Below are 15,430 nucleotides of genomic sequence, written 5' to 3'. Positions count from 1 at the left end.
ATTTTTTGGGATTTAGTGTTTTTTTTTTTGAGATACTAGCTAGATAGGTCGAGGCTACTCGAAATAACGGAAGATTCAAAATTAACACCATGAAATGACTAATATACCCCCTTCACTGACGCTGCCGCCGTCACCCGATCCTTCACGGTAAAACGATGAACACACCCGATCCTTCGCGGTAAAACGATGAACACAAACACAATCCAACACCGAAGACCAAGCCAAAGAAGCGCCTTTAAAAGGACGAAAAATCAAATCGATTTTGTGAAAATCGAACTTTATCATTGTTATTTTTTGTTAAAATATTATTTACAATTCTCCACGAGCACGTTGTTATGGGTATGCTTAGTAGTCAATGATTTAATGTTAGATTTGATATTTTTAGAACATTGTCGATCTACTATGGAACTCGGCCTGCAAATGTCGATTTTTGTACACTTGACACGACATCTGAGCGTCGAATTTTGCGCATCCTGATCGATGCTAAGATGTCGAAATAAGCTTGTTTCTCACCGAAGACAGTCTAGGAAGCCATTCCCACTCCACCGGCAACCACTACACAAACAAAGAAAAAAATGTTTTTTTTTTCCTTCCAAGAAACCATGAAAACACAATTTAAATTCATCTCAATTCCTCAGAAAATAAAATCAACATATAAAGATAGAATATTACGTAGCTTGAATATGTAAAGATTTTCCTCCAATTTGAACTTGGAATGCTATAGACGATTTTTGTGTGTGATTTTGTGGAAAAATGGGCAAAAAGAAGAAAGTTGGGGAGGAAACAAAAAATTTAGAGAGAGAAAGTATTTTTATTGTGTGTAGGATTTAATAAATTTCAACCGAAATTTAAAATTTCAGTAAATTAATACCTAATAAATTAATAACCTTACTCAAATAATAACTTTTCTCAGTTCTGACTCGAGAATAACGTGCTAAATATATAATTTGCTAAATTTATAAGATAATACATATTTAAATATTCTTATTAACCCATCTTATATATAAATTAATAATGTACAGAAATAACTTCTCAAATGCATGGTCGATTACATTTGTGATATAGAGACTTACAATACATGATTCGATTTTCTTTTTGTTCCTTGTTGGAGTTGACAATATCATATTAAATATCATTTTTTGTTTTAAATGGTAAGAACTTTGATTGTACTTTTGCTATAGCTCAATAAACAAAATGTTCAATAAAGGTGTTGCTCTAAGAGCTTTCGTTTGTAGGACGGGCTGTGTAGTATCATTTTTAATTTCATCATCTTTTTCAGTTTTCATGATGGTCTCAATTACTTATTGGCTGCGGGTATATGCAAGACTAATTCCACTTGTGCAAGATCAAATTAAAATTTTCAATGTATAAATACTATAATACCCTTATTAAAAAATAGAAAATTCCAAATGTGGAATATCAAAAACTAAAAAAAAAAAACAAAAAAAAAAAAAAAACCCTACCACAAAACCAATCTTCTCCTCCAAAACCCATAAAACAGTTCTCCTTTCTCACGTTTTCTTTGTTTTCTTCTTTTTGTTTTTTTTTCTTTTCATTATTTGTTATTTGGTCTTGCATGAGCAAACAAAAACCAATTTAATTTAAGGGTATATTTGTGATTTCATCTTAATAAAATGGATTTTTTTAGAATCGTTTATAATTTAGTCTTGTACAAATGGAATTAGTATTGCATATAGTTGCATCCTTTACTTATTTGCCAACTTAACATCTCTGAAGTTATGCTGTTTTTTTCAAAGTAGTTTAAGAGATATCCAATAGCATTATGTTACGATAATTCAACTACTTGAGTAGATTTTGCAGTTCTTGGGTAATTTCACCATCTAACGGTTTGTGCATAATTTCTTTTTAATATTTATTGAAAATAATAAAAAAATAAAAATAATAATAATAACAATTTCATAGATCAGTAAGTTATTAATTAATGTATAAATTAATAACTATTAATTTATAAATTTTAATATCTCACTAAATTAATAGGATTATAGTGGTCCCAACTATATCAAATTATAAAGGTGTGACTGTAGATAAGTATTTTTAAATTTGAATTATAAAACATATAGTCGTGGATAAATATTTAGCTGAATCAATGTCGGCTACACAATTCTTTTACTAACTAGTATTTTTCGGGTGTGCAATGTACAGGTTATCATTTTAAAAGTAGAAAATAATAATTAATTTAATACATGACAATAACAATTATAATAAATTATATATTAAAGTATTAGAATATAAAATTTATTACATATATTTAAATTACAGTAACAATATCGACCAATAGTCATACAAATTTAATAATACAAACCCATTAGTCAAAATATCATATAAAGTTAATTGTTTTAATATGAAATTAATTAATAAATAAATGAAATAATTAATAAAAGCAAAAATTAATATATATATATATATATATATATATATATATATATATATATATATATATATATATATATAAGACAACCATTACCAAAGAAGACGGAATAACAAATAAATTATCAGAGAAAAAAAATAAAAATAAAAAGTAAATACAAAGATGCCATTTGGGTTATTTAGAGTTGCCATAGCGTTAACTCCTTTTATATGTAAAATTGCGTTTTAGGGATGTGCACGGCTTTGTTCGGCTCAGTTTTGGCTAAAATTGAACATGAACCAATTATATGGATTTTTGTAAGATTAAAATCGACATATATATCGTTTTTTATCGGTTGGATTTTATTTGGTTTCGGTTTTTTTGCAATGTCTTGTGAACCTAAAGTTTTAGTTTTCATTCAAATTTAGGATCGGAGTCGTTTCCATTTGTTTACAAAACGATTTTCGATTCCATCCAGAATTTAATACCATGCTTATCTCCTAAAGTTGAATATCATAATTCCTAATTAATTGACAATATATAATTAAGAAGATAACTCTGTAGATAAATACATATATTAATGGCATAGAAAAGCAAAAGATTTCAATAGAGTGAATAATTAGGTTTAACGTTGACCTTTTTTCTTGCCTTTTAATTTGAAGTACGTACACGTGTGCATTTGTGTTAGAGAGTAGAGAACAAATTGAAGTATTACAGTAATGAAACAATAATCTCTAATTAATCCCTTCACACTAATAATTATCTCTCTAATCTCTATATATATAATAATATAATGCCTTTACTTTTCTTACCCCTAGGATTTATCAAACCTAATTAAACATAATTTCAGTGTCATCAGTTAAATCTCTCTTCTCTCTTCTCTCTTCTGTACAGTGCATGCAGCGCCGCTTTCAGGGTGTTTTATTTTTCCTACAACAGCCTGGTGAGTTTCCTTTTATTCACAACTCAAATATATATATATATATATATATATATATATATATATATATATATATATATATATATATATATATATATATATATATATATATATATTTGATTGGTTTTTCTTTTATTTTTTGGTTGCCTGTTAGGCGTTAGCTGTTTGGTGTCATTTCAGTTTGTTTTTCTCTCTGTGTACATGTTTTTGTGTTAGTGTATATATTGTGTGTGTGTGTGTGTATTGATATATGGTTGATAACAGCTGTGTTGATTACTTGAGCAGATCCAAACAAAAAAGGGTGTTTGTAAAATAATTATAACAAATACTGATGAGAGAGATGTTTGTACCTGCATTTTTAATTCATGAAGTTAATTAAACATTGGGTAAATTACAAACACCCCCCTGAGGTATGATCAAATTACAAAAACACCCCTCTTGTTTGGATAATTACAACTCCTCAAATTTAGTGGAATCTTCGAGATTATATGAAATATTATCACTTTTGTACCCGTTTTATCCCATTCAAACTCTACATTATGAAGTAAGATGATCATAATATGTGATTTTTAACTTGTATATATCAGTTTGTGGTGCATCAGAAACTGTATTTTTACACAAAACGAGTACAAACTAGAGCACATTTCGCAGAATCTAGATAACTATGTCGAATTTGGCACCATAAGGGTGGAGGTGTAAGAAAAAATCATAGTTGAGGGGGTAGATGTAATTATCCAAACAAGAGGGGTTTTTTTGTAATTTGACCATACCTCAGGGGTGTTTGTAATTTACCCTTAAATATTTTTATAAATAGACCAAATTTTAAGTATAATATTATGGATTGCATAAATTAATTTATGTAATCCACCGAATCCTCAATGTTTCTAAAATGGGTCCAAAATGGTTATAGACGTGGCCCCTGATGTAAGCTTAAATTACGAAAAAATTATTCTTGTCTGGGAAATTACAGTCACACTCCTCAACTATGTATTTTCTTACGGAAAAACCCTTCATTTAGTAGGTAAATTTGACATCATAAGGATAAACGTGTAAGACAATACATAATTGATGGGGTGATTGGAAATATCCAAGCATGAGAGAGGTTTTCGTAATTTAGCTTTACCTTAGGGTATTGGGCGTAATTTGCCCTAAAACTTAAAAGATCATATTTGGACTCAACATTACTCTCTGTTGATATGTGTGGATAAATCTCACTATTTTGTTTTGTTTTTGAAAATTATTCTAATTGCTATACATTGTACTATATAAATAAAAAAAAAAAAAAAAAAAAAAGAAAAACTAAAATTTTCAAAGAAATCAAAATAAAATATTGCAAAAAGATGATAATTTTGTATCGGAAAATTATAAATGCGATAATTTTTTATATCTTAAATATGATAAGATTTTTGAAATTTCTAAGGCTTTCTTAATTTGGAACAGATTTTAATTCAAACATTTAAAACTAGTTTCTACTTCTAAAATAATTAAAAAAAAAATCCCAAAAGGTTGATTTCGATATGTTCCATCGAATTTCCACCCGAAGGTATCATGATTAATGTTTTCATAGCCTAACCAAATCGATCGGTCCGAACCAATCCAACCGGAAAACAAATGCTAGTCCTTGCTTGTTACGTATATATAAAAAAGAACATAAAAAATAAATAAATCATATGTTGGATTTTTTTTGTTCCTAAAAATAAACTTTATATTTGATTTTGGATAGTTATGTAGATATTAAACTTTTCTTTCATACATATATTTTTTTTCTTGGTGTTCTTATTATTATTATTATTATTTTTTTCATTTTCATTTATTTTCTTTACAAAATATTGGCCTAAACAATAGCTATAGTGTGTATACATAACCATTCTAAATACTGTAATTCCCAACTCAACAAAGCTAGAGCTCCAAACATAGAATATTACATGTTAGCAAAACTTGCACAAACTCGTCGACTAATCAAGAAAATGTCTACCGTAAAACAACTCTTTACCCGTTGTTTGTAGATCAACCGCAACGACAACAGGCAGCCGAATTACTACATATATTATACCCGGAAAAATAATCTTGTCTTTATCCATCAACACTCGTTTATTTCGTTTGAAATATGGATCCAAATGGGAAGAAACCCCTTCCGTTGCCTTCGCAAACAAGAGACGCTTCATTCGCGACACTTGGAGGAGACAATATGATGCACAACAAACATACTACTCATCGAAATGATTGTCAACTGCTACTACTGAACTCTGTGCAGAGCTCCTTCGACCGAACAACAGTTGAGAATCAAACGAATATTCCTCAGCACAACCAGCGGGGCCCACGTCGGAAGCAGCCAGCCTTGCCACCATCTAAGCTCTCTCCCATGGCTGCACGGGCCCACATGAATATCCTCAAAAAAATCGGAAAACAGCCTCTAGTGGAGAAACAAGCCGAAGGAGGTGTTTTCGTACCCGAAATATCTAATGTCCCTTCAGATTACAAACCGGGAAAAGGTGCTGAACGTCTGATGCAATACATGTTACGGCAGAGGAACAGGCCCGAGGTACGTAATTCATTTCAACCCTCATTTCTGTAACATTTCAACAGGCCCTAGACGGGTTTTCCTTATCTCGCCTCGCCAGGGCGCCTCGTGACAACCAGGGGCGGAACCAGGATCAAAATATAGGGGGGGCTAACTAAAATTTCGGGGTTCGGGGCAGCGCCCCGAAAAATTTTTTAGGTTCACAAGATATAGCAAAAATAAGTTTATATTGATAATTTTTTAATTAAAATAGCATATATATTATAGTTTTATCATATTTTAAGCATGACAAAAAAATCTTAATGCATTGCACTTAAATATTTTGGAGATTAATGGCATCATCTCATATTATTTTTAAGAGACACCGATAAAAAAATTCCAAAATAAGTAAATATTCATAGATATTATATAAAATAATACAAATTTAACCAAAATATTTATATAAGATTGTGGAGAAGAAAAAAAAAATTAAGGGTTAAGACACATATTTACAAAAACTTTAGGGGGTCAAAAGTAATATTCAAAAATTAAAATACCAAAATACCTAAAAAAAAAAAAAAATTTTTTTAATCTTGGGGGGGCAACAGCCCCCCTGCCCCTTAAAAGATCCGCCCCTGGTGACAACGCTGCATGTAACTAAATACTAATATTATGCTACAGGACAATAATATTCAGTTCTGGAGGAACTTAGTTGCCGAGTTTTTTGCTCCGGGTGCTACGAAAAGATGGTGCATCTCTTTGTACAAGAACGTCGAGCAGATAGACACTATTTTCAAGGTTTATTGCTTTAATTATATACTTGTACAATGCAAAAGTTCCGAGGAAAAATTAAACCTTTATACGCACTCTATAGTATACTCAAATATAATTGTTTGAGTACATTTGTTGCAGGTCGAGTGGCAATGCAACATGTGTAACCAGAAACCATGTTACGGATTTGGTATGTTCTTATTCTCCCGCTTATTCGACTACAGATAGTATATACTCTGTTTCTTCAGTGACTTGTTAGTTTTCGTGCGTATACATACCTTTATGAAAAGATTTTTAAACTAAACCTTTTTTGCATGTTCAGAAATGAGCGAAGAACTTCTTCCGAGGCTGCATAAAAGGAAGTACGACACGGGCTTAGTGGATGAACATCTGCAAATCGACACACCGAACGAATATAAAGGTGCGTGCGGTCAGATTTTCCTGTACTATCCGAAAGCAGCGGAAGAGAGCCAATATGAACAAACGCGTACGGTACGCAATGGTCAGCTTCGAATAGTTTTCTCTCCAGATCTTAAGGTCAGATTTTTTTTTATTTTTTTTTATTTTTTTATTTTTTTATGTTTCCTGTTTGATGTTGATGATTTAATTGTCTTTTCTGATTTAATAGATACGTTCTTGGGAGTTCTGTGCTCAGGATCACGACGAGTATGTTCATCGAAACTTCATAGTTCCTCAGGTAACTAAAATAAAATATGTTTTTCTTATTTTATTTCACAAAATTGATGCTATATCATTGTCAAAATCTTTCAGGATTCTTAGAAGTTTTACATGGAATATACAGTAATATATTAAGCATTGGGCTGAACCCCCAACCTGTCTAAAGACAGATGAAAAATCAATGAGTACATAAAGATTCTAAGGCAATAAATATGCTACAACCCTCAAAATGGCTAAAAATAGCAACTGCCAAAAAATAAGGAAACCAATCAAATATATAATAACACGGGCAAAACATGAAGCCCAAACTAATGAGAAGATATAAGAATGAGAATGAGCACAGAAAGCCTGAGAAAATCGAGAGAGTCTGTACACCTCACCACAACAGTCGAGGCCACTTACAGTTCCATCCAAAACGGGCGGAACAAGTAGAACAACTGTAAAAAAAGGTGGCACCATGCGGCAAACAGACAACTCCAAATAGATTCAAACAGACTATGACCACCCCATCATTTCCCAACACAGACTAAACCAGAACCCACCTAATATGAAAAACTACTAAAAATTATACACTGCCAAAAATGAAAAGGCGCGAAAATCAACAATAGAGTTTGATTCAGGGGTATTGGATTACTAACATTCACAATAAAGGGGGACTGGAATTGAATTTTGACAAAGATAAGGGACTACATCATGTGATTATCCATTATTTTACATCATGTGATGACATGCTATTTATGTACCTCTTTTCAGGTTTCTCAGCTCGGAGCTGCAATGGAAAACTACCGACTTTCTACTCAAGAGTCTTCTTCTGCAACTCCGGAAGAAAGACAAAAACACACTGATTTGTAAGTCTTCTTCGAGTAGGTTTATCACTAGGTGTGTAAAGTAATCGAGCCGAACCGACCACTTCAAACTTGTTTGAACTTTTATCAAGATTCAAAAATTGTGTTTGAGCTTAGTTTGATTAATAGTCCTGTAGTTCACAGACAAGCTTTAATCAAGCCGGATACCAATCGAGCTCAAGCGGTTTGATTGTAATATGGATATGAATTTCGTATCTGCTTTATATACTGTCTTTCTTCTAAATCAGGTACTCGAGTAAATAATATATGATTTTTCAGGTTAATATCATCGGCCAATCAGATGGTAGAGGCTCTAGGCGTGCCATTTATCAGTCAAATAGGAGTTGACAAGAGATATTTTCGAAGTCTTCAGGTATTTTGATATTGAATTCTCTATATTTTTACTAGGGTTTCGTTCTACATCCAGCGCAATTTTGAGGCCTTGTATAGCTCATTAGTACCTTTCAAGAATTAAATTCATATTAGAGTCGACACTTTCCGTTTCGTCGTTACTTTAGAACACAAAATCAGAGAATTCAACAGAGGACGATCACTTTATATAAGCTTATGTTCTCATGGTTCGGTAGTTAATTAAGAAGCTTTACCGAAGAATTGATTGATGAACTAAGGATTCCTCTCCTAATAAGTTGTTTGTTAACTCATATTCTTCCATCAACGCCTACAATTTACAAAACATGGCTGCTTTCTTGGTTTCGACGAATTGGGATTGATCGAATTCTAAGTCAATTACTCAAAATTCCAAAATCCCGAGTAGTTCATAAATCCATTGATGGTTCTTTCCTACTTCCATCCCTAGTAAGTTGACGATCCAACAAATTTCTAAGATGTCTAGGTTGCTCTAATTAAGACATCCTTTTACGCGTAAACTACGCAACGATCAATTCCACATTCTTACTCTCCCAATTTGCTACTCCTTGTCGATCTCGGTTGCATACCAAACCATCTCTTACTATAGGAGTTGGTACTTGACCTTGGTTATTATTTTGTTCCATTTGTGACATGATTTGAATTTAAAAGAAATTCAAATGGAGTGAGTCTCTAAGGAAAGTCAAGAAATGAGAAATGGATAACTAATTATTAGCCATGGGAATCTATCAAGGTTGAGTCGTGCAGCCGGGATATTATTATGTCCGCAGAAGCCAACTATGCACTAATATTTTTCTCGGGGACATGTAATGCTACCATACACGAAAAATAATAAATATCTATTATAAAATATTAGGGATTTGAAAGACGTTGGAGGGTTATCGTCCCCCTTTGCCCTATGTTGATTCCACCACTGAAGGTGAATCGATCCTGCGTTCATGTAATTCATTGAAGTTCCCTCGACGGCTCCTATGATAACATGAGAAATACCATGCAACGATCGCATGTTATCTTTCTTATCAATCGTGTCCTTACTTTAACACCTTCTACCGTTAACTTCAAATGGAATGGTTCTCTCTTCTATGTAACTTATAACAACGAAATGGTTATAGCACCAAGGCATCAAATGGAATGGTTAATAGAACCAAGGTCTCAATTGTGTCTTCCAAGTAACTCTCAAATTCCATTTTGAAGACCGACTGTTGTCAAATTTGGATCCTTGGTTTTTTATCTATTCTAGATAGTAATCTTTACGAGCATATATGATCTTATTGAGCTATGTATGCTAACTAAAGGTTTTAAAAAGTTCGGGATGGTTGCGACTTTCCTAATTGCGGATGGTAATAGGTATTGAGTCAAACTCGGAAACACCCTGCATAATAGATTTTGAGACCATAAATGGTGTCAAGCTCAGTGTTTTCGAAATGACCCAATCGAATCACGACTCGTATACGTACCTATGTAATCACATATATGAAATGGAATCTATGTTACAAATGATTTTAATGTCGTAAATTAAGTATAACTAGTTGACTTCTTTGAAGTATTTTTCTTTTGAATAGTGGAGGAGGAGGATCATACACAAATGTAGTTTGTATGCATTTATGTATGCATTTCAAGCTAGAAACGTTGACGGGGAGATTCATTTAGTGATCGACTATCGCAACCTCAAAACGACTAAGGTTGAAGACTTCACATATTGGAGAAAAAGGAACCAATTGTACGTGTTACGAGATGAGAGGGTACTATGGTTGGCTGATAACTAGGTCTACATTAATATGGAAAATGAAATTCGATCGAGTGTGATTCTTGAATGATAAACATTTAGCAACATGTCATTTATAGGATAGACTTTAAGTGTTCCATTGATCAGAAATGAAATCGAGCGAGAATAACTATAGATAATCAATTATCACGAGAAGGAAGTAAAAGATTTAGCCGACACTCACTGTGAATGATTATCGCCTGAGATCAACCGTACGTTTGCCTTCTTATGTTCCCAGGAAAATGTAGGAACGATAGTCTTTAGAAGTTGAGAATGATAATACTATAGGAAAAAGCCGAACTGGAGAACCTAATATAAGCATATAATCATTCACGAAATGCTCTAGCACGACAAAATTTCAAACTAGGATTTTTACCGCGTGCATAAGCATTCTAATTGGAAATACAATTTTTAATTAGCCTGCACGCACATAATTGACGTCAACATAGCGAGTAAATTCTTCATTTTAATTTTTGGAGTCTTAAAAAAAACATCATGTCGGAGAATCGTACTCCAATCTAATAGCTTGCTCACTTTCATCTTCCCATGATGTACGGAATATGTTATCTTTTCCTACTCATATACCCCACTTGAATTTCTTTAAATTGAAATCTAACATGTTGTCGTAAAAGGCTTAAACATGATTACGGTAGCGGTTCACTAATTTGGTTTTTTCTGTAACTGAATAACAGATATCGGAAGTGCTCAATATTATGCATGGCTTGATTGATTATAGCCAAGAAAACGGGCTCGCCCCAAAAGGTACGTTTATTCAAACTTAATTCTGCTGTAACAACGTCGTAATCTGCCTATAGTCTAGCCCAGAGAGAGAGAGAGTCGGAGAGATGGAAATGTAGCTGATCGTATTTATTATCTTTCAGAAAGTATAGCCAAGTATCGTTGTCTTGGTTCCAATGTATCGTCATCCGGGAAAAAGTCCAGTCAGCAACTCGAGCGGCAGCAATCACCTGCAGCAGCACCCTCAGCTCCTTATTTTGCTGGCAACAACGTATTAGGTAACGCAACAGCCTCAAACTACGCGGGACCCACCAACTGCAAAAGGCAGCTTAGTAATCCCTATGCGGTGACAGCGACACCAGCTCAGACCACGTCGTTTGCAACTCCATTATTCGATTTACAACCACGAGTCGTGGCTCATACGGCATTAGCAGATCAAAACAAGAACGTGAATATCGAGAGTAGCAACAATATCTATGGTGGCAATTCAAACGAGGTAGTGTATATCGATGTCGAGAATTATGAGTTTAAAAAGATTGGTATAGAAGATTCTTCGGCACCGGAAATGGGAACGGCTTCTTCGAGTACTCAAATGAACGTCGACGTGTTTCCTCAGAATGCACAAGGCAACTATCTACTACACGAATATAATGACGAATTTGTAGATTTTGAAGGAGTGCACGAACTTCTCAACTGAAATTGTATTTTTTTTTTCCCCGAAAAGAAGTTTGGGGACTAATTCTGATTGCCTATATACATGAAGATCGCTGGCTTAACTTTCCTCCTTTTTCGGCTTTTTCTTCCCATTTTCTAAATTTGCCTTATGTTTCGCACATATTATCTAGCACGAAGCACTATGTTTTCCATCAATAGAAACAGACGTATCAAGTTTCGAAATCGGAGAAGATGATAACAACAGTCCTAATAACATTTTTAAAAAATATCTACCACCCGAAAATTCCGCAGTCACAATCCCTTCTTTATAAACTGATTAAAAGTGGCAAACACGTAAAATTCGGGGAGTTAGATGCTACACCTGCTTATTCACACCAGGTGGATTTGAACTGTATATTTGATTTGAATTGTAAATTTGATTAAATAACTACCACTAAGCACACAAACACATGGGTATATGTGTTATTATGTATAAATTTACGATTCAAATACAACCAGTGCACATAACCAGGTGCAACATCTGATTTCCCTGTAAAATACTAAAATACACAGAAACAAATTAATTTTCCTAATTATTTTCGTGTTTCCAGCATAAAGAACAATTCGTCCAAAACTAGGTATATATATCTTGAAATTTTAGATCAGTATTTTCCATGAATTAAATTAACAGGGCAGATGGCCATAATTGACGTGGATTTCTTATGACATTATAGCTTGAATCTGAAAAGCATGGCAGTCTGGAAATGTGAGAGAATTAGAAAAATCGGACAACCATTGAAGCAAAGCTCATCATCCCTAATTTGGCCATATATTCAAGACATTTCTATCTTTGTCGCGAAGTTAGAGCCAAGATTCTTCATTATATCCATTCTCCAATGTAAATGCATCTTGTATATATAGGGACCTTTTGGTTGGTGTGATAAGGGGTGATTGGCAGATTAGTCACCCCTAATCCAACGTTTGGTACAATGGACAAAAACCCGATATTGACTATAGGCCCGGTATCCAATCACCCAAATGGGTGATAACTTATCCCACTTGAATAGGTGTGATAATTTAATCACAAATTTATCAATGTTAGGAAAATACCAAAAACCCCTCATCTTTCACAGAAATTACAAGAAAAAGTATCTATTTAAGCAAAAGTATCCCAATTTCAGACTTGAAAAATGGGATTGAAACCCTAGCAGCAACATCACCTGATTCTTACCTCTCCGTACAAGAAATTTCTGGAAATTCAATTTGGCATACACATCGTCTTCAAACTTTGTGGGTTTTTGTCATCACGCAGTAGAAAACTATCGAGAGGTCGCTTTGGGTGTAGGGGATTTTCGTCCGGCGTTCCACAATTACATCAATACAAAGCTCGCTTGGGTTTGTGTTTTCCGTCGACAACCCAATCCTTAAATCTTACCAGGTTAATCTCTTCTTTCCAATTAATGTTTTCCCCTGTGTGGGTAGAGTTACATTGTTGGCAACCTAGGTGTTTGGAGCCTTAAATGTTTATTTTCGATTTTATAACTGCAAATTTTATACAACAATTTTGTTGCGTATTACAATAGTTATTTTTTCCTGGTTCGCAAATGGAAAATTGATGAACATAATTTATGTGATACATATTTTATATTTTTCATTGTTATATATTGGAAGCAAACCTTGTGTTGTTACCATAAAGAAAAATGGTTAATAATTTTGTTAAATCAATAATGTCTGCTTTATTTTGTTAATTAGCAATTAATTCCTGAATCTTATTTTTGCGTTTATTATAGGATGAGCATGTAAATACATAAAATTTCATCTCTATTTATGTGAATTTACCGTGGGTTGTTTTATTTGTTATAATATGAAGTATGTTTGTTGTAATATTGGCTCCCATTTTATTGTAATTTGTGATTTACGAACATGCCGTACAAAGATGAAGAAATTGCTGCTGTGCTAACTGAAATTTTGTTTGACATAAAAATGTTTTTAATTATGTTCATAAAAATTTGGGCTTCAATTAGACATCGTCGGTTAGGATATACTTCAAATGGCCCCACTAGGTACAGTTTGAAAAATAAAGTCAAAACCCAACTTCAAAATCTGAGGTTTTTAATAAGTACGCAAGACAACACCTGTAGAAATAATCTACGCATGAATATGGATACTTTTGGCCATTTGTTCAATAATTAATAAATCTACCATTCAACCCCAATTTCATTTCACATTCATTGAATAGGGTGTCTTAGGTGCTTTAGACGGAACATACGTAGCTGCTAGAGTTGCAAAGGCTGACAAACCTCGCTATAGAAATAGAAAGGGAGATGTTTCAATCAATGTCATCGCAGTTTGCGATACGAACATGAATTTTATTTTCCTTTTAACGGGTTGGGAAGGATCAGCCACCGATAGTCGGATTCTTCGCAACGCGGTTACGAGGTAAAACGGTTTAAAAGTACCTATCGGTATGACTATATTACCTTCCCTAATTGCGTATAATTTGTTCCTCATTAATTGTCCTTCTTAACTAATCATTAACAACCATCTTAATATACCACCGTGCCAGGGAAATACTACTTGGTCGATTGTGGGTATACCAATGGGGATGGGTTTTTGGCCCAGTATAGGGGTCTTAGATACCATCTTCAAGACTTTGAAACTTCAGCCAATGTCCCTCAAAATCACAAAGAATTTTTCAATTTAAAACATGCAAAAGCTCATAATATAATCGAGCGGTCATTTGAGCTACTAAAATCAAGATGGGGCATACTTAGGAGTGCGGTGTATTATCCAATCAAACAACAAAACCGTATTATAATGGCGTGTTGTCATCTTCACAACTTTATACGTACTAATAATGATTGCGATCCCAAGGAAGATAAGGTTGTTTTGCAAACGAGAAATAACCACGAGTATCAAGAAGATCAAGTCATTGAGAACGTGGAGGCCTCGCAACATTGGACTGACTAGAGAGATACTTTGGCGTTGAACATGTATCATCATTGGTTGGCATCTCGATGAGTGTATAACATAGATTTTTTTTCCAATTTTATGATATAATAGTTGTATTTATAGACTCTTTTAATTTTTAGTAGCTAATGAATGTATTGTATGTTATAAATCAAATGTGTTATTATTATGATTTGAGTCTTAATGGCCAATAAATAATAATTTTCATATACAATATTTATTACATGCCACCAATATGGATGGAATTATATTTTCACAGAAATCCCAAAACACAAAGGGTCGTACCACAAACACACGGCGCACTTGGACCTTTCCGGAAGAACATTGTTTACTTGTTGCATTAAAAGAGATAGTCACTAGTGGTTGGAAATGCGACAACGGATTCAAAACTGGATATCTTGGGGTCCTCGAATTCCACATGAATCAAACATTCCCCGGGACCGATCTCAAGGAGGTTCCGTTCATTAATAGCAAAATCCATGTGTGGAAAAAATGTACGGCTCATTAAGCACAATGATGTCGCGTTCCGGGTTTGGATGGAATGATGCTAGCAACACAATCGATGTTGCCGATGATCAAGTATGGAACAAATATGTTAAGGTAAAATAATCAAGTATGGAACAAATATGTTAAGGTAAGATATTAATTTTTAATTATGTTAGTCGTAATTTAAAACAATACTGAAAATAATTTAGGGAAACACCATACTAAATCTACTTTTTTGTTTTGGATTTTCATCGTGGTTCATTTTTTGTCAATGCCCAAGCACGTACAATGCATTACAAATCTTGGCCGTACTATAAGCACTAGCTCA

General features: G+C 33.5%; 1 protein-coding gene across 1 annotated transcript; it reads left to right on the top strand.

The window, feature by feature from the left end:
* The first annotated feature begins 5,334 nt into the window (after positions 1 to 5,334).
* LOC148768426 (uncharacterized) lies at positions 5,335 to 11,689 on the top strand. The gene is made up of 9 exons (XM_088821202.1): positions 5,335 to 5,850; positions 6,490 to 6,606; positions 6,721 to 6,769; positions 6,902 to 7,116; positions 7,208 to 7,276; positions 8,011 to 8,105; positions 8,382 to 8,475; positions 10,947 to 11,016; positions 11,136 to 11,689. Exons 1-9 carry the CDS (start codon positions 5,416 to 5,418, stop codon positions 11,687 to 11,689), a joined length of 1,698 nt encoding a protein of 565 aa, XP_088677328.1. The 5' UTR covers positions 5,335 to 5,415.
* Positions 11,690 to 15,430: the final 3,741 nt, after the last annotated feature.

This window comes from Erythranthe guttata, chromosome 8, assembly GCF_056151865.1.
Source record: "Erythranthe guttata isolate IM_541 chromosome 8, IM_541, whole genome shotgun sequence".
Taxonomy (NCBI): domain Eukaryota; kingdom Viridiplantae; phylum Streptophyta; class Magnoliopsida; order Lamiales; family Phrymaceae; genus Erythranthe; species Erythranthe guttata.
Note: the sequence above shows the minus strand (reverse complement) of the source record. Positions and strands in the feature narration are given on the sequence as shown.